The sequence below is a fragment of the Macrotis lagotis genome, chromosome 8 (assembly GCF_037893015.1).
Source record: "Macrotis lagotis isolate mMagLag1 chromosome 8, bilby.v1.9.chrom.fasta, whole genome shotgun sequence".
In the NCBI taxonomy this organism is placed as follows: domain Eukaryota; kingdom Metazoa; phylum Chordata; class Mammalia; order Peramelemorphia; family Peramelidae; genus Macrotis; species Macrotis lagotis.
This window is the reverse complement of record NC_133665.1, coordinates 15401197-15421478: the sequence shown is the minus strand read 5'-3', so window position 1 is coordinate 15421478 and position 20282 is coordinate 15401197. Positions and strand designations below refer to the sequence as shown.

The 20282-nt window shown below is 33.7% G+C and overlaps 1 protein-coding gene across 15 annotated transcripts in view; it reads left to right on the top strand.

Moving 5' to 3' along the window:
* The window catches only part of MRTFB (myocardin related transcription factor B), a 328483-nt gene extending 308425 nt beyond the window's left edge, over nt 1-20058 (top strand). For 14 of the 15 annotated variants that reach the window (XM_074196435.1, XM_074196431.1, XM_074196428.1 and 11 more), the window contains 7 exons: nt 5062-5200; nt 5854-6870; nt 8117-8254; nt 11337-11498; nt 11825-11965; nt 14810-14870; nt 18688-20058. In XM_074196435.1, the coding sequence (XP_074052536.1) occupies nt 5062-5200; nt 5854-6870; nt 8117-8254; nt 11337-11498; nt 11825-11965; nt 14810-14870; nt 18688-19223 (2194 nt within the window). In that variant the 3' untranslated portion in view covers nt 19224-20058. The remainder of the gene's footprint in view (nt 1-5061; nt 5201-5853; nt 6871-8116; nt 8255-11336; nt 11499-11824; nt 11966-14809; nt 14871-18687) is intronic. The other variant, XM_074196438.1, reaches the window with a different exon arrangement.
* Nucleotides 20059-20282: the final 224 nt, after the last annotated feature.

The window sequence follows — 20282 nt, the reverse complement described above, 5'->3', positions numbered from 1 at the left end:
TTTTTATTTCATTATGGCCATTAAAAATTGTATTTAATATTTTTGCTTTTTTTGCATTTTTATGGGATTTTTATGACCTAATACATGGTCAGTTTTTGTAAATCTTCCATGAACAGCTAAGAAATAAGGTATACTTCTCTCTTCCCTTTCACTGTTCTTCAGAGATCTATCATAGCTATCTTTCTAGAATTTTATTCAAGTCTTTAATTTCTTGTTTATATTTTGGTTTGATTTATCTAGTTCCAACAGAGGTAAAATGAGGTGCCCCAGTATTATTTTACTTTTCTATTTCTATGTGTAGCTCATTTAACTTTTCCTTTAAGATTTAGAAGCTATGTCATTTGATCCATTTATGTTTGGCATTGATAGTAATTTATCATAATATTTGTAAAATCCTAATTTATATCTTTTAATTGGGTCTATTGGGTTTGGTGGGGGGTTTTTTGCTTTGTCTGAGATTGTGATATGCATTAGTGCAACACTTGTATATTAGCATAAATGTGCTCCAGCCCTTTAATTCTGTGTGTATTTTTCTGTTTCAAATATGTTTCTAATCAACATCATATTGTTGGATTCTGGTTTCTAATTCATTCTTCTATGTTTTTCTGTTTGTTGAGTTAGTTCATCAATTCACAGAATTGCTAGCTATATTGTTGTCCTCCAAATATTCTCTTATATTTTTCCTTCTCTTTTTTTCCCTATTCCCTCCCCCCTTTCTGGGTTTTGATTCAGTCTGGTACCTTCCATAATCTACCCGTATTATTTTTCACTTAGACTATTTCCTATTTCCCTGTTGGTCAAGATGTATTTCTGTATTTCTGTACCCAGCTGTGTGTGTATATTCTTCCCATCTTTGACCAGTTTGGATCAGAATGAGGGTCAAATGTTGCATGCTCCCCCCTTCTAATGCATCATATCTCTATGAAATAATTTTCCTTACTCTTCCATTCCCTTCTCTCCTCTCCATTCTTCTTTTGAAATGATCAGAACATAATAGATTCACTCCCAGACCTTCTAATAAGTCTTATTCTATAACACATGATGTTACAGTTCAGAAGTGTCACATACATCATCTCCTTATATTAGAAAATAAACCATTTTTCCTTTGATTTCCTTATGGTCGTTTGTGTTTACCTTTTTTATGTTTCTCCTCAACTCCTGTGTTTCTATACAGCTCTAGTCTTTTCATTTGGAATGCTTAGAAATCTTAAGCTTAAGTTTCTTTTTTCCTTTATAGCTTTAAACTCAGGTATAAATTTTTCTTGTCTATAAACCTAGATCCTTTCCCTTCTAGAATATCATATTCTAGGTTCTTTTTTGGTTTTAAATTGGTTCTTGGTAAATCTTTTACAATCCTGATTTGGCTCCTCAGGACCTAGAATTCTTATTTCTGGTTGCTTGCAGCATATTTCCCTTGACACCTAATAGCTATGGATTTTTGGCTATAAATAATTCCCAGAAATATTCATTTTGGAATTTTCTTTCAAAAAGTTAGCAATGGGGGCAGCTAGGTGGATAAATCACCAGCCCTGGAGTCAGGAGGACCTGAGTTCAAATCCAGCCTCAGACACTTAATTACCTAGCTGTGTGATCTTGGGCAAGTCACTTAATCCTATTAAGTGCAAATGGGATTACAAAAAAAAAACTAAAAAAGTTAGCAATGGATTCTTTTGATATCTACCTTGCTTTGTGATTCTAAGATGACTCAGCAGTTTTCTTTCAAGATTTCTTGAAATATGGTGATGCCATGGAAATACTAAGAAGAGGACAAATAGTTAAATCCTTGCCTTGTTACAACAAACTATTAAATCTTATGCTTTAAGCTATGCCTTTTGAAAAGTGGGTTATAGAACAAACTTTGTTGCACCCTTCCTGGGAAGTAGAATGTTAAAGAAACATTGTCCAATCATCCCTAACTGCCTCTCTGTACCTATCCTTGAACTGATAACAGCTTATCTGAGTGTCTTACCAACTAGATACAGTATTCACTGAGAAAGATCCTATAGGAGAAGGAGGAAGGGGCTAGAACCCAAGGAAGTATGTCCTGATTGCAAACTGTTGCTCAGAAATGAATTTTTGTTTTCTTTGAACATCCTGAAAAATTTTTGCACTGTTCCTAGGCTGACTACCACCCCTTTCCCAGCATGTAGGTCATCTCCAGAACCTCTTATATAAGTCCTGGCTTTTTTTTCTGCTACTGACGTATCCTCTTGGGATAAATCCTGTATGCAATAACCTTGTACACCAGCATAATAAAACTTATCTGTCCGCTATAACTCATGAGTCTTTGTGAAATTTTTTCACTCTTTGAACCCTAGCTCACCACATGAGCCCCAAATGCATCAGTACTCTCTAGGCCCCTTTTTTTTTCCTAATGACTTCCAGGTAGTCTAGTGATTCTTAAATTATCTGTCCTCAATATTTTCTAGGTCAATTGGTTTTCTTATAATTCACATTTTTATTCTTTTTTAATTTCTTGATGTCTCATGGAATAATTCACTTTTATTTGACAATTTTAATTTTCAAGGATTTATTTTCTTCAGTAAAGATTTGTACCTCTTTTTCCAAGTTTTTATCCTCTTTTCTTATCTTTCTTTTCTAGCTCTCACTTCTTTTCTCATTTTTTCCCCTGTACTGATCTCATGTGGTACTAAAATCATTTTTAGATTCTTTTTTTAAAAAAAAAAAATTGCTTTAACATCTAGGAATTCTTGTTGGACTTGTATCCAAGCTGCTTTTTGTTTAATTGAGGCTTTGCTTCTATAGATGTTTTTGAGTCATTCACTTCTTTCATATGTGTATCTGTCATCATATTCTTTTCTTGTTTGCTTATTATTCCAGCCCTACTTCTTTACTTTGGATTTTGTTGGTGCCAGGCTTTGCAGACTTTAGGGCTGGAGGAAATGGGGGAGATGTCTGTACTGAGCTTCAGTGCTCTCTCTAAGTGGTGTGATCCAGGGGGAGGTCTGTTCACTGTCCTTTTCTGAGCTCTGCAACTTTCTGACCCAGGTTTGTGTCTTATCATCTTGTCTCTTTTTTTGGAAGTTACAACCAACTGCTACTAGATTCGGCCCTTGTTAGTCTGCTAGGATATTGAAGGGTCAGAGAATCTAAACTGTTGGCTTCTGTCTTGATCTGACTGTTCCTGGATTTAGAACCACATGGGTCCATTTTACTGTTGGAATTTGTTCTTTGCTCAGAAAACAGCTAGGGTTCAGGCCCAGCCTGTGTGGCCTGGAACTGAGCAGTGACCAGCAGAGTTGCAGACGGTGCAGATCACTCACCCAGTACTCGTTTAAGTATTGCCTGTAATCTAAAATGCTGGTCCTGTCTGCTCTTCACTGGCTCCTTCAATGCCCAGGCATCACTATGTTCTGTGTTGTCTAAGATCCTGGCCAAACCCTGACCCTAATTTTCCATAGACTCCTATTTATTTCCCTAAGTTATTTTGGGCTAGAAAAATGACTCACTGTGACTTTTTCTTGTTTTTTCTAGATCAGGATTTGGTCTGGTACATTTTTTATATCTTTTTAAGAAGAATTAGAAAGGGACTTCCCATCACTCCATCATCTTGACTGTGCACTATCTCATGTTCTTTCCATTCTACTAGAATCCTTCCCTTTGTGGTGGAGCTTAGACAAAGTACTATATAATTGGCAAAGAGACAATTGTTTGCATTGAAACTGCTGCTAAAAACACAGAGGCTAAGTCCATTCATTATAAATAATTCATTACAAGAAAGTATTACATGTAAAAGTTAATTCCATATGCTATTAAGCAATATTATTCCCTAAGTAAGACAGAAACAAAGACATATTCTCCATATGGTCTTCTAATTAGAGATATATTTGCATTTGTTTTACAAAGCACTTTGCACATTTTATTTCATTTGATTATGTGGCAGTGCTGTGAGGTTTATACTATAGGAAATATACCCATTTTTTAGATGAGAAACGGAGACTCAGAAATGTTCTTTAAGTCTCAGAAATTAAATTCTCCTTAAATCAGCTCATTGCTGTCCATTAATATTGTGTTATAAGCTACCTTATTCCTATAAAATAAGTGCTTTCATTAGCCTTTGGCCTTATAACATTGATAAGAAGGGAGAATTTTATTTTCTGCTATTTCTCCATATTAGTGGAGAAAAATTAAACTGAACTTTTTAATAGTCCTTAAATAGCAATTATTTTTTAGCATCCATCAACTGAAATGTACCTACCACTTAAATAACATTATCAACTGGAAAAAAAATAGAAAAGTTATTGGGGAAAGCAGATATACTTCATTTAATTAAGGTAAAAATATTCAAGAATTTGGACATAGGAAATTTCATGTATCCATCAGGCTAGAAGTATAGTTTCCTTCAAATTTTAATCATTTTTAACACTTAATGTCTATGTTAGTCACTTAATCTCTGTTTGCCTCAGTTTCATCATCTGTAAAATGGGATGTCAATAATAGCACTTACCTCCAAAGGTGGTATGAGTGGCAGATGAAATAATTTAAAGGTGCTTCTAAAGGTGTTTGCTATTTGTAAATATTATTATCCTAGTATAAGAAATTACATACTGAGATTTTACTGTATAGCTTATTTTTAGGCCACAGAGTGTTACACAATGGAAAGAACACTCAAATTGGAGTCAGCAGCCTGGGTTTGAAATCTACCACTGTGTGACCTGTGTGACCCTGAACAAGCCCCTTACTTATCTGAACCTCTCAGTTACCTCATCCAAAAAGGAAGATTTGGGGACTTGGTGACCTCCAAAGTCTCTTCCATTTTCTATGAGCTAATGATACCTGACAAGAAGGCATAAGAGGAAAAACTGATTCCACAAACTACCACAGATATTTCCTCTAGTCATTCAAAATATAATAGGTAATGTTGGGACAGTGAACTTAAAGAATTTCTATGTGGTGATGGTAGCTAATAGTCCTCCAAAATGCATATAAGGGTTTGTTGCTAACAAATTCATGTTTTGAACCAGCAGCAAATCTGCTAAACCTGAGCTGATTTGCAAAAACACATATAACTATGGATTTGATTTTCTTTTTCTTTTGAAGGCCATTAAATGACAAACCTAACAGTGGAAATTCAACTTCAAGCAATAATACACCTTCAGCAGTAACCAATACGAGACAGAATACTTCTATTCCTATTAGAAAACCGGGACCACTGCCTTCTAGCCTGGATGATTTAAAGGTAATAATTGGGGGGAAAAAAGGGGGAGTTTATGCACTCATATGGACTAATAAAAAGCAAAGACTTTGACCAATTTCTGTATTTGACAAATGAGAATTATTTCCCTTAGAAAGTCTGCTATAGGGGGCAGCTAGGTGGCATAGTGGATAAAGCACCGGCCTTGGAGTCAGGAGTACCTGGGTTCAAATCCAGTCCCAGACACTTAATAATTACCTAGCTGTGTGGCCTTGGGCAAGCCACTTAACCCCGTTTGCCTTTCAAAAAGCCTAAAAAAAAAAAGTCTGCTATAGAAGAAATATGTTTACCTTTTGGTGGACATGTTAATTTTCACATTAATGCCTTTTCTTCCTTATTCTTGTGAAACTCTTAATAGAATTTAAACATACTCTTTCTTCACTTAAGAAGACTATGATAGATCCTCTAATAGCTTAAAAACTGCACTAATCCTTTTGGGATACCTTATATATATTTTGAAAACTATTCTTGGAATTAGTTGTTTTGAAATACAAACAAATGCAGTTTTTTCTGCTTAAATGAACATATTCCATTAGGCAAAAATTTGCTCATTTCTTCGCAAAAGTTTTCTATAGATTTGTATGAAAACTTCAAATTCTAAAGAAAAAAATAATTTAATCTTAATATTTTGTCTCCAGGTAGCTGAATTGAAGATGGAATTGAAGTTAAGGGGTCTACCAGTTTCAGGCACCAAGACAGACCTAATTGAACGTCTGAAACCTTACCAAGAGCTTAATAGTGGTATTTCCACTAGCAATGCTGTTGCAGTATCCACTACTACTGTAGTCACTAGTAATCCAGAAGTTACTATGGCATTCCCAGTTACAGTAAATAATTCTGTGGCTAGCACCATTCCCAACTTTAAGTCAGAAACATCATCTACTGGAACAAGCAGTGTGATACACACTGAAACCATCAGCTCCCCTCTCCCAATTTCCCCATCTCCTTCAGAACACTCCAGTCTTAGTACTGATGATGCAAACATGACAGATACTTTCACAGAAATTATGACTATGATGTCTCCCTCCCAGTTTTTAAGTTCATCTCCTTTGAGGGTCACAAATAATGAAGATAGTCTAAGTCCTACCTGTGGAGGCCTGTTAAACATGGAATTGGATGTGGCTGAAAAGGACCGAAAGCTTCAGGAGAAAGAAAAACAGATTGAAGAGCTAAAAAGGAAACTGGAACAAGAACAAAAACTTGTGGAAGTACTAAAAATGCAACTTGAAGTTGAAAAACGGGGGCAGCAGCCACAATCAGCACCTCAGCCCACTACTAATTCTGTAAATAATGTGGATCAAAATCATGTTGTTCCTGCTGTCAAAGATGAGAATTCTCTCCCTGACTGTTCTAGCTCAAGGCAATCAATATCAGGAGCCAGCCATTCTTTAGGCCAATCAGGATCTACTGCTGGCCAGAACCTAGTTGCCAAAAAGGCTGTAGTAATCAAGCAAGAGGTTCCTGTGGCCAAAGCTGACCAGCAGAATATCATCTCTCAGTATTATGTGAGTTCACAGAGACATCCACAAACCACAGTTGTCGCTCAGCCTCCAGCTTTACTAACCACCCAAACCGCACAGCTTCTACTCCCAGTGTCTATCGAGGGTTCGAATGTAACTTCAGTTCAACTACCAGTAGGCAGTATAAAACTACAGGTGTGAAGTTTACCTTTTAACTACTTATTTTTCCTTTGAATTTTATTCACGATAAATTAGATATGGAGATTAGATTAGATAAATTAGAAATAGAGATAAAGTAAAATCAGCCATATTTCATGGTTATTAAAAACTGGCAGAAATTAAATTCTCCTTAAATCAGTTCATTGCTGTCCATTAATATTGTGTTATAAGCTACCTTATTCAAATTTAAATAATTAGATCACACGTTTTAAATTAAGTAAAACTTTTTTCAAATCCTTCCCTTTATTTTTTAAGGTCTCCTTTAAATGCATTAAATCCATATCACTATGCAGATTACCTCAGGCATCATCATCTAAGCTCATTATAAATCCACAATTTCTTGGCAAGTTATCATTCAACTTTAATGTACTTTTTAACTTTACAGATAAAGAAAATGAAGGCCAAAGGCTTTTCCAAGAAGACACAATAAATTAGTGGCAGAGCTGAGCCACAAAATGTAGTTTTTTAATTCTTAGATTTGTTTATGGTTACTGTCTTTTATTTTAACATATTTTGTACATAGCATATTATGTGTGAATACATATACACATACATAGTATTCACTAATATATAATTGATGCAAGAATAGTTTAAATTTTGAATTATGGAAAAGATGAATTGAAATTTGGGGATGAGAATATTAAGAGATACTACTACTAGCTATGATCATAGGATCCTTATCCATGTTTAGAATATTTACTTGTGTTCTCTATATTTTATACTTTAAATCATTTGGATAAGTTTAAACTAAAATAGATGAGTGAGGTGAAATGTAAAATACTTGGGATTCTAGTACTTTCTTAGAAATAATGAGATTTTTAAATTAATATATCACAATTAGATCTTTTATATATTTCTTTTTATCAGCTTTCTCAAAAGAGTCAAATAAAAACACTTGTTTTGGATTATTTAGCTTTATTTAAGAAAAAATAGTGTGTCCATATGTTCAAGACTCTGGATTAGGATTTCTTAGGTGCATGTAAACAAAACCAGTAACTATCATTTAAAAAACATTAAGGATAATTGTTTTATGTGCTTACTTGGCACATTTTGAGAACTTGTTTCCTGATCCAAATTTTCATTATCATCTATAAATGACAGCAGCACAATTATAAATATTTACATCTCTTAAGTTTTTTTTCCTGATTTTTCTTTAAATTTTGTCTTCATTGGAGTTTTGTCTTCTCATGATGATATTAATAATTTATTATTCTTCTCCCAGGCTTCACCACAAGTAGGAATTACAGCTCAACCCCAAGTATCAGCTCCTGTATCACCGTCTGGCTTGACTCAAACATCTCATCCAAAACAAGACAATTTCACACAACATATACTCAACCAATCTCAACAAATAAGAAAGGTTTGTGACTTCTGAAGTAGAGCAGTAGACACAAAATTGTTGTTCAGTCATTTTTAGTCTTGTATGACTCTTCATGACACAATTTGGGATTTTCTAGCCTGGAGTAGTTTGCCATTTTCTTCCCCGGCTCTTTTCACAGATGAGGAAACTGAGGCAAACAGGGTTTAAGTGACTTGTGTACAGTTGTATAGCTAATAAGTAACCAAGGCCAGATTTGAATTTGGAAAGATGAGTGTTCCTGATCCTGGTTGAGTATTGCTACCCTAGGCACAGAATATCAATCTATTATAAATCACAAAACATCTGAATCTTCAGCTTACCGAAATAATTTAGAGCAACTAGAGAGATGACTAATCCTCCAAAATCTATTTAAATAGTCTTTCTACACGAAAGTATACCTTTAGATATATGTATGTGTGTTTAAATTGACTCAGTTTTCAACATTTCAAATCAAGGAACATATTTTGTAAAAAAATCAAATTAAGTAGCTTTTCTCAGAAAAAAAAACTTGGATCATTTACTTTTTTTTGGTAAGTAGTAGCTTTGGTATAGTGGAAAGAATTAAAGTCATTAGATTCAAGTGAACTGCAACCAATTTTCAAAACAAGAAAGAGAATGGGGTCTAGAAACTTAGGATTATTAAGCTTGATTTTGATTAATGGAAGAATTTTAGAATATATTTTAAAGATTAGTAATCATGTTTGAATATCTAGAAAGCATGATTTTTTTTAAAGCCAGCATGTGATATCAAAAAGCCAACATGGTTTCATCAAGAATATTTTCCTTTTTTTCTTTGATGATGCTACTAAATTTACAAGAAATACTACAAATATAATTGAGCCTATTTTTAACAAAGCATATGACAATCTTTCATCTTATTATTTTGGACAAGATGGAGTGGGTTTTTTTCGGTTTCTTAAGCATTTGGAATGGTATTTTATGAAGGGCACTGGCGGCCTTTATCTTATCTAGCAGAAAGTAACCTGTATAAACTTCAACAAATCTTTCAAGATCATTCTACATGAGATTTTCAAGATCATTCTACATAAGATAAAGGAATCAATGTTTGTGGCTTGAAAAGCAGTCTACTTTAGGAGAGGATGTAATAGTTGTCATGATAGAGGGATTAAATTTCATTTACTTGTTTCTAGAGGGCAGAAATGTGAGCAATAGATTAGCAATGCAAAAAGACTTAGGTCTAATGCAGTAAAAAAAATTTCCTAACAATAAGAGCTAATCAAGAATGGAAAAAGGCAGTAATATAATTGTAAAATGAGTTTATCTCCTCCCAGTGAAGCTCTTCAAGCAAAGGCTAGATGACCACTTATTGATGTACTTACTAAAGAAGGTATTTTTGTTCAGGTGTGAATTAGACTCCAATGCCTCTGAAACTCTCTTTTTCTAAGTTTTATAATTCTATAATTCTGTGAGCTCTGGAATGGAAGTCAACAGAACTAGTTCACCAGCCCAACTTTAACACTAGCTAATTGGATGAATGTGGTACAATCATTTAGCCTCTCTTCAGCCTCATTGTATTTTTTTAATAATTAAAAAAAAATTTATTTGACAATGGGGTTAAGTGACTTGCCCAAAGTAACACAGCTAGGTGTCTGAAACCAAATATGTCCTCTTGACTCTAGGGCCAGTGCTTTATCCACTGTGCCACCTAGCTGCCCCTCATTATATTTTTAAAATGAAAAGTGCCTCTTAAGTTATTTTTTAAAATAATGACAAAAATTGTTAAAATTCATTCTGATTATCCACTAGAGGGAGCCATAAGATATATCATGTGAAAGAAAACTTTGTTTTCAGGAATAGAATTCTTTATATCATAGGATCATAAGATTTAAAAATGTGTGACCTAAACCTCTTCATTTTGCAGAGGAATGTGAGTTAACACTTTTAAGTAATTTGTTGAAGGTTATAAAACACAGTTCTGATCTTCCATCTCCAACTCTTTTTTACCATATTATATGACAGTATTCTTTTAAAAATACCTTCTAAAATATTTATACATAAAAAATAAGACTTTATATTCTGACAATTAGATGTGTTTATTTATGTACATTAATGCATTAACAATAATTTTTTCTTGATTTAGGAGAGGCAAATGGAAGTATTATCTTAAATCAGAAATAGATAAGTAAAAACATGCATTTTTTTTTTTTAGTATCGACTCTGAGAAAGTCAACCGGTGTTAAACATATATAGTAGGGGATCAGATATTGTGGGCCAAATGATAAATTATTAGAAAATGACTGTTTGAGAAGTCCAAAAAACCTACTAGAAGGGAACTTCAGAGGCCATTTATATTCCCTCATTTTACAGGTAAAAGAATATGAGATACTTGCCCAGGGTAACACAGTAGCTAAAGTGTTAATTGAACCTAGGTCTTCCTGACTCCAGGTCTAGTTTGTGATGGTTTTTGTCATGTATAATTTGGTTTACTTTTTAAAAAAATATCCATTTAAATTTATAATTTAAAGATGAGTTATAAAAAAATATTTTTTCCTTCCTTTTTTTGGCTATTTTTTCCTTCTTTGGGACCTTCCTATTTCTAGGACTAGATTGTTTTTTCTGAATTCATTAATATAATATTTATCATTAGAACCTGTTATCTGCAAAGATTAAGTTTAAAGTAACATTTGATAATAATCTGTAAACTATTATAGTTTTAAGAAGGTTGAGTCATAATAAATTTAATAATGGTAGAATTAATGGACCTTTGCTGCTTAAATTAGGTATGGTTTTATACAGCAAATGGTTAATTCATGGAACTCATAAAATCCCTAAGCTTCAAAATATAAAGAAGATTTAAGAAAAATCAAAATGAATTCATATGTGGAATCATAATGAGTTCTTAAAAGATGCTAGGGATGTTTGGACTTCATTGATCTTTTAATTAAAGAGTATGGTGCTTTTTTAACAATAATATGCCCCTTGGTACTAGTGTCAGAAAAAATATTGACTGAGTTGGGCCAGTGGTTTAATTTGTTAAGTTCATAAATTATTTTTCTTTTGCTCATGAATAATTCAAGGCAATCAAATAATAAATTGATTGAAAAATATTGATCCATTTCAGGTTTTTCCATCTAGCTCACCATCAAATACAGTATTTACCTATCAAAGACCACCTGTTACTACAGTCCAACAGCCATTCATTAATAATACATCCAGCAATGTTCTTCAGTCCAGGAACACTCAGGTTCCTTCAGTGCAAAATGGACCTAGTGCTACCAGCAAGGTAATCTTGTGTTTGTTATACAGCATTGCCTACACTGAATATTTGAGAGTATAATCCCTATTGCAAGTATGCCTGCCATAATTTTGTACTTATATTAGTATGACATGGTTAATTGGAAAGAAGAAAAATTTTAATCACTATAACCCCCTAAAAATAATATTTAGGCCTTTGGCTATCTTCTTCACACTGTTACATTACATAAAGGAGAAATGTTCTTTGTTAGCATTATTTGACTATTATATCTTCACTATTGGTGAAAAATATGCAGTAGGAATACAGATTTTTGGTATATAAAGTAATGTATTTCTCAACTTTGTTTGGCATAGCCTGGTTCTCCATCTCAACCTCAGCAGTTTATCATACAACACTCTCTATTTGGCAACACAGTCACCAAGACAAAAGATCCTCCCCGGTATGAGGAAGCCATAAAGCAGACTCGAAACATACAGTCATCATCACATTCAGAGGTAAGAAAAGACTCATAATTTTTCAAGACTGAGTATAAATTAACTGTTCATAAAAAGTTCCCAGAATGAAATAAAACTTACACTTTTTGTGCCTTGCCTTATACCATAATGATTCCCTTACTTTAATCAGGTGGATTTGCTATGCTAGGAACAGCAAACTTTCATTGTTATTTGTGAATGAGAAACTGTAAAATTAATAATTAGCACTAATTCAAATCTGTATTGGAGTCAAAACAATTATACTAGATTTGTGTTCAAAAATGAATACATTTTGTTGCAGTTCTTTTCAGTAAAAAATCTTTTATTTTAGATCCCTCTTCTACTCAAAAACCTTCCAATTTTGTGGTTCTGTTTGTTCATTGTGTCAAATTTAAACTGAGTTTGGCATGCAAGGCTACTTATTAACTGGCCGTACCTTTCCTACCCAAGCTCAGCAAGGTCTTGTAGCTTCAAGGCAGAGTCATGCTGCCCTCACCTCTTATTAATTCCACTTCCTTCCAAGCTTTTGCTCATGCTCAGATTTCAACACAGGGTTCCATTTGCCTTTATGAACTAATCCCCATCTACCATACCTTTCTCCTTTTAATTCTGTCAACATTTATATATTTATATGCTATATGTGTATGTGTGTGTGTGTGTGTGTGTGTGTGTGTGTGTGTGTGTAAAAGCTTTCTACATTCTGGCCTTGGCAGAGAAACCTTCTTTAAACTCGTAGTCTCGGTCAGGATGGGACAGTCAAATTTCAGACATTATTTGTATATATGCACTGCAAGCATCCACACATAGAATGTTGGCCTAGGTTCTATTCAGAAATTAACAATGTTATATTGTCATAAAGAAAAACTATTATGGGGCAGCTAGGTGATAGAGTACTGGCCCTGGAGTCAGGAGGACCTAAGTTTAAATCTGACTTCAGACACACTAGCTGTGTTGACCTTGGGCAAGTCACTTAACCCCAATTGCCTTCCCCCCTCCAAAAAAGAAAAGCTATTATATTTTTAATTATATGAACAAAAAGAAATTATTATATGCCTAAGCTTCAGCAACAAGTATAAACCACAGTAGTAGTTGTTCTAATGTTTGAATTGGTTTCTTTTTTTAATAAGGGAGATGAGAGGGAAGAGCTAGGTTGCAACAAAGAGAGATGAAAGGTAACTGGAAGGCAAGGACATTGTCAAGGAATTTTCATTTGAGTAGTATGGAACAGTCAATGCATATTGGCAGATCATAATAGTTTGCTTCTCCCTAATATCTCGAGGGATTCATATGGAAGACTCCTGGCTACTGATATGGTCAGTTAGGATGCTTTCATTGCTTTTTCCCCATTGGTGCTTTGTAAGTAGTGATAACCCTTAGCTTGTTTTTAACCTTAGTTTTTGATGTCTTGTATTGAAGCTAATAGATAGAATTTCTATTGCATTATGGCAATAAGCCAAGTGACTCCAAAGAAATGAAAATGTAGACTTCTGAAGCTTAGATCAGTATAGAATGTTCACTGCTTTAAATTAGTGATTACTAGAAAAAGAAACTGGGTCACTTTGGCTTACAGGGTACTGATAAGGACACCTGGATTTCAATTTTTCAGAGTCAGTATTTACAGAGTGGAGGCAAAGTTCATTCAGCATCAGTTCTCTGTCATTGGTATATGCTAAATGAGTGCAGCATTCCAATAGTCTGAGGTAGTTGGTTGTGTGTATGTGTTTTTGTCTTTAAATTCATGCACTCTCTAATCACAAGCTGGCAGTTAATTTGAATTCTTGGAAACACTGAAAATATACAATGTTTCAAGTGAATGAAAGTATAGCATTGGAGTTCCTGATTATACTTGCAATATAATAATTCCTTATTAAAATTTTTAGAAAATATGTTTGCTTCTTTGGATAGATTGTTCATTTGAAAATAACTGTGGTCTGAATGACTTATGTTAGTTTAAATCTGGATTCTATTTATTGCTGTAGATAATATTACTTACTCACTACAATTTGCTTATAGGAGAAATTCACATATAGTTCATGTTTTTGAATATCAAGTAAATAATGAGGCAGATATTTTAGAGCATGACTTTGCCCCCTTTTTTGCATGATTATATGGCATGTGCATGAAATTTGTTATGAAATAGTCTTTATTGGATATTCTAATGAAAAATGACACCAGCATCTTATTCATATTTCATCTCGGAATCAAGAAGCTTACTAATCAGGTTCCCTCCTGTCAGATTTTATTCAGGCAGGCAGCATGTAGCAAATGATACAAATCATATTAATGCATTGATAGGGGAGCATAAAAGCTCATTTAAAGTTGAAGCTCAAATATGAAAAAGGGAAATGAGTCATTTAGTCAATCAGAGACCAGACTAATTCTGTGGTCACCATACCACATGTTATTCATGCCCCTAGAGATGTAATCTCACTGTCTTTCTATTCCTTTCCCTCCTTGCATCCTTTGTGCTGCTATGCCCTCCACAGAGAGAGAGATAAGCAAAGTAGAAAGGAAAAAACTGACTAGCTAATGTGTGGAAATTTGCTCTGATTTGAAGACATATTTTCCCCAAAGCCATTAAAGCTACAATTCTCAAAACAAATCCTCTAGATTATTATAAAAATAGCTATCTTATTTGAACTAATAAAAGCAGCTAGGTTTGTCATAGCACTAAACTAGGAATCCAGAAGACCTAGCTTCTAGACTTATTTCTGACATTAACCAGCTTTGTGACCTTGAGCAGTTTTCTTCACCTTCTCTGAAAATTATTTTCTTCTACCAAGTAAGCATTCTTTAGTTTTCTTAGGAGGGTTTTAATTTGATTCTTTACAAGAAAGAAATTAATCTTTATTCTTTTTGATGTAGATTTCTAATGCACATAGTCAACAAATGGATGACCTCTTTGATATCCTCATTAAAAGTGGAGGTAAGTCAAATGTTTCAATAGAAAATATATAAAAAAACTTGGACATTTCTAGCTCTTTTAGTGAGAAATAGAAAAATTTTTTAAATTTAACATTTTTGAGACCATCGAATATATTACTACAGTAAAAAACAAAAGTTTTAATATAGTTCCAAATTCACTTTTTGAGCTGCAAACATGATCTTGTAGGTATAATGGAACAAATTCCTTATTGTTAGAAAGTATATTAATGTTAAGGCATTCAATAGTACTATAAATGATAAAAAGCTGTTATTTATTTATTCCACTTCAGGCAAAGATACAACTGTTAAAATGACAATTTAGAGGCAACATTATTTTTTTTTAATTTTACAAATTTCCCCCAACCTCACTTCCCTTCCCCCACCCCCCACAGAAGGCAGTCTGATAGTCTTTACATCATTCTCATAGTATGTATTGATCTAAGTTGAATGTGATGAGAGAAAAATCATATCCTTAATGAAAAAATAAAATATGAGATAACAAAATTATATAATACACAATATAACCTTTTAAAAAAAAATCAAAGGTAATAGACTTTGGTCTTTGTTTAAACTCCACAGTTCTTTCTTTGGATACAGATGCAACACAGATAGCCTAAATGAACAAGTCCATTAAGGTTGATCATCACCCCCATATTGCTGTTAGGGTATACAGTGTTCTTCTGATTTTGCTCATCTCACTCAGCATCAGTTCATGCAAGTTTTTCCAGGCTTCTCTGAATTCCCATCCCTCCTGGTTTCTAATAGAACAATGGTGTTCCATAACATACATATACCACAGTTTGTTCAGCCATTCCACAATTAATGGATATTCACTCGATTTCCAGTTCTCTGAGGCAACATTATTTACAAATGTACATGTTAGAAAAGGAAAAAAATGGTAAAATATCAGATATGAGCTGAACGAACAGTTTTCAAAAATCTATTTTCGGGGGAATTTATTGATATAAGTTGGAAAAATAACATGAACATCAAAGGAGTCCAAAAGAACAATAAAGTAACTTAAAATATCGTTCCATATTATTCCACAGTGACTATAAGAAGTTATTATTCTAGTAATGTTAATAAAATGCAAATGCAATGCTGCATTTCTGCATATATATAAAAAAAGAAAAACATAAATCATTCTTATGTTATAGTTCGTTGTAAACCCAAGAATTCTAACTATAACATTTCTTCAAAGAGGTCATTTGATATTCTTGCCTCAATGGCTACATTTTTACCAGTGAGTTCAATAAAATTTCAATTACAAAGATTCTAATGTTTCAGAGGATTTTGAGACTGTCAAATAGAGTTTAAAAATATTAGAACTAAGAAAGATTAAGAAACTTCACTACATGTATACACATACATTCAAAAATATTTATACTGAGGTTGACATTTCATTTGTAATATTTGGCATATACAGGGCATTATTGAAACTTGACAGCATAATTACATATAAGTAATTTTATATTAACTTTGAAAAACAGATAATATTCATGTTATGCCTAGTTACCTTAGAAAATTAATTTGATACTTGAGAAAATAAAGGAATTAGATGTTTCATGCTTTTATTTCAAAAATAAAAACCCAAGTAATTAAATCAACAAGCATTTATTTAGGGCATGTGTATGCTAAAGCCTACTAGCATTGTGCTAAGTACTGAAAATATTAAAAAAAGTTAAATATCATAGTCCTATCAAATAGTGAGTTCATAGTCTAACAGAAGAAACAACATGAAAACAACTTTATCTACAAATAAGACATATAAAAGATAAGTTGAAGAGTTGTTGGGAGAGAGTTAAATAGAGTTGCTGCTAAAGGGGGAATTAAGAGAGCATGAAAAATAGCGTCTTATGGATGGTAGAGTTTTAGTTGATCTTGAAGTAATACAGAAGGTGGAATTGAACAGTGAAAGATTCTAGGCATGTGTTGAGAGTGGAATCAGGAGATACAGCATTCGTGTGAGGAATAGCAAAAAGGCCAGGGTCACTTGGTTGCAGAGTATATGGAGGAGAAAAAAGTGTAGAAAGGTGGGGAGGAGGGCAAGATGAAGGGCTTTGAATGCTAGAGGATTGATCTCTTGTCTTCCTGGGAGGCAATTGAAATACAGATCTAAATTTGAAATAGAAGTATTTGAGGAAAAAATTTAATTGAGATTCAGGTAGACTCCTCATTTAAATGAAGAGTTTTTAATAATAAAATGTCAGTTGAGCATGTTTGTTTATGTTGTGGTCAAAACTAACAATAATGAAAGTGCAGCTAGGTAGTGTAGTAGATAGAACACTGGCCCTGGAATCAGGAGGACCTGATCCAACCTCAGACCCTTTGTGACCTTAGGCAAATCACTAAACCCCATTGCCTTGCAAAAAAGTTCAACCATGTACTTAAATCTTAAGGCATTTCTACTTTTCAAAATAGTTCTAGAATTGACTCCAGAAAATGAAGATCGACATAAATTGCACACATCAGGTTGTATTACATGAAATCATAAGCAATCTTGTTTATTTGCTATATAAACTAAATTGTAGAAATCTATAATTTCATTCCATCCAGATTGGACAATATGGAATGTTGACATCCATAAAATATGTATGCCACATGATCCGACACCATGAGGACAGAGAATCATTTATTCAGTGTTATTCAGAGAAATGGGAGTGGGTACTATTATCAGTAATAGATTATAAATTAAAATGCCACATGATCCAACACCATGATTAATGTTTATCAAGTCATTGCCAAATCCTCAAACTTTTATGTAATGACAGAAAACAAACCAAAAAGTTGAATCAAACAAATGATCAACTTCAGAGAAAAGGGCGAAATGTGTCATATGTCCCTGTATAAGAACAGTACAAATAGGATAAATTATGTGCTGGTGATTTTTTCTTTTTCTTTTTTGCAAAGCAGTGGGATTAAGTGCCTTGCCCAAGGTCACATAGCTAAGTATTAAGTGTCTGAGGTTCGATTTGAACTCAGGTTCTCCTGACTCCAGGGCTGATGGTCTATCTACTGCACCACCTAACTGCCTTGGTGCTTTTTTTTTTTTTTTTAGGTTTTTGCAAGGCAAATGGGGTTAAGTGGCTTGCCTAAGGGCCACACAGCTAGGTAATTATTAAGTGTCTGAGACCGGATTTGAACCCAGGTACTCCTGACTCCAGGGCCAGTGCTTTATCCACTGCGCCACCTAGCCACCCCTTGGTGCTTTTCTTAAAAGTAAAACAGGGAAGTGGTAATCAAATCATGTTATACTATATTAAGCTATCTGATAAATGGGAGGAAAAAGCATGTAGTGAAAATACTTTCTTTGTAAGGAAAGTAATGTACACAAGACACACTGCCTTGCCTATTATGCTTAAAAACTTAATGAAATTAATTTTTTAAGCTATCAGTACTTCTAAATAGGCAAGTTAATGATATAATTGAAACAGAAACTTTCCAATCATAGTTCTAAGATTTTAGGTCTTCAGCTTTAAAATCTGAAAACACATATACATACACAGTAACTAGCAGCCCTAAAAATGGTAAACATTTCAGATTATGAACATATGTATTATTCAGGCACTTCTAGAAGTTTAAGAGTTATTTACAAGCTTCCCATCTTAAGCTGATGGGAAGTATTTTTCTATTAGGAACCATGAGTGAGAATGCTGTGATCTTTTTTCTAGCTCTATGACAGATTTATGTTAATTGTATCAAGTCATTCAGGTCCTTGCTTAAAAAAATACTAAGAGATACTCCATAAAGGCAAAATTATTTTTGTAATAGAATGCACTAAGTAATAATTAAAGGTTTATCTTTTTTTTTTGGTACAGAGATTTCTCTCCCTATAAAAGAAGAGCCCTCTCCCATTTCCAAAATGAGACCAGTGACAGCCAATATAACCACAATGCCAGTAAATACAGTGGTATCACGACCACCACCCCAAGTCCAAATGGCACCACCAGTATCCTTAGAACCGATTAGCAGTTTGTCTATCAGTTTAGAGAACCAACTAGAAGCTTTCTTAGATGGAACTTTACCTTCAACAAGTGAAATTCCTCAACTAACCAGCAACAACGAGGACAGAGAATCATTCTCTCTAATTGAGGATCTCCAAAATGATCTTCTGAGTCACTCTGGCATTCTGGATCATTCACATTCTCCTATGGAAACTTCAGAAGCACAATTTGTTGCAAATAATTCCTGTTTGTCTCTTGACCTTCCTGATTCAAACTTAGACAACATGGAATGGTTAGACATTACTATGCCTAATTCCTCATCAGGGCTTACTCCTCTCAGCTCTGCTACTCCAAGTATGTTTTCCACTGACTTTTTAGATCCACAAGACCTACAGTTACACTGGGACTAAAATGATGTTTTGTGGTCTCAGACCTTTTTAGCTGTTAGAGCATGTAAATAACTCTTGCAGGTAAATTTAAGAGATAGGTCCACAGCTGCAGCTTTGCAATTAAATTGTTATCACAGAATGAATGAATGAATACAAGGTGATAGCCCTGAAACAGATTCTGCAATACTTCATTGCATTTAGCAGCAAATTTCTCTTTTTCTATGATTTAATATACAGCACAGGGCCAACTGAGATGTAAATGGGTCAAGAAAAAATAGTTGTTACAAGGACCTCAGTGATGAAAACTATCACTAGACAAAATATGGAAAAGAAGAATACCTGTAGAAAATAGCACCAAGTCCTTTGTAGATATTAAATCAACTACATTTAAACCTCTGTGGTTACTGTAAGACTCTGAATAAAAGGCAAACAGCTCATTTTGATTTTAACTTTTAATTTAAAGCCAAAACAGAGAGCTAGTTTGAAGGGAAGTTAAGAAATCACTGCACTTGATTGTTCCTGTAAAGAGCCTGAGCCAAGACCAAGATTCATTAGGGAGGTAAAAGGCAAGAAAGAGACTTGATCACTACAGGGACAAGGCCCTTATGGGTAATGTCTTCTGGTTCAAAAGCCTTTTTGAATTTTTTTTTTTTTGTTACTGTGGTTTGCTTTGTGACTTTTTGAAATCTTACCGTGGATTTCCAAATTTAAATTTATGAGAAAACTTAATTCACTATAAACAAGAGGGTTTCTTTCAAAAGTACCATCATGAACAAGCCACTAAAAAGGCCAGGTATGTTGATAACACTGAAACTTAGCAACATTCTGGCTTGATTAGATTGATTTTTAATATGTATATCAGAAAGTTATTTGTACACTATTTGACATTATAATTTGTACAGAGTATTTTGGGGGTGGGATTGTAGGTATTCTGTGGTTCTATTTGTTTAATAACTCTAGATTATCTAGAGGACTTACTTGTTCTACATTTATTTCTTTGTGAATTGTATTTCTGATAACCAGATCCATCTCAAAGAATGAAAAAGAAAATTTTAGCATTGTCTTTTTTTTTTATCTTTT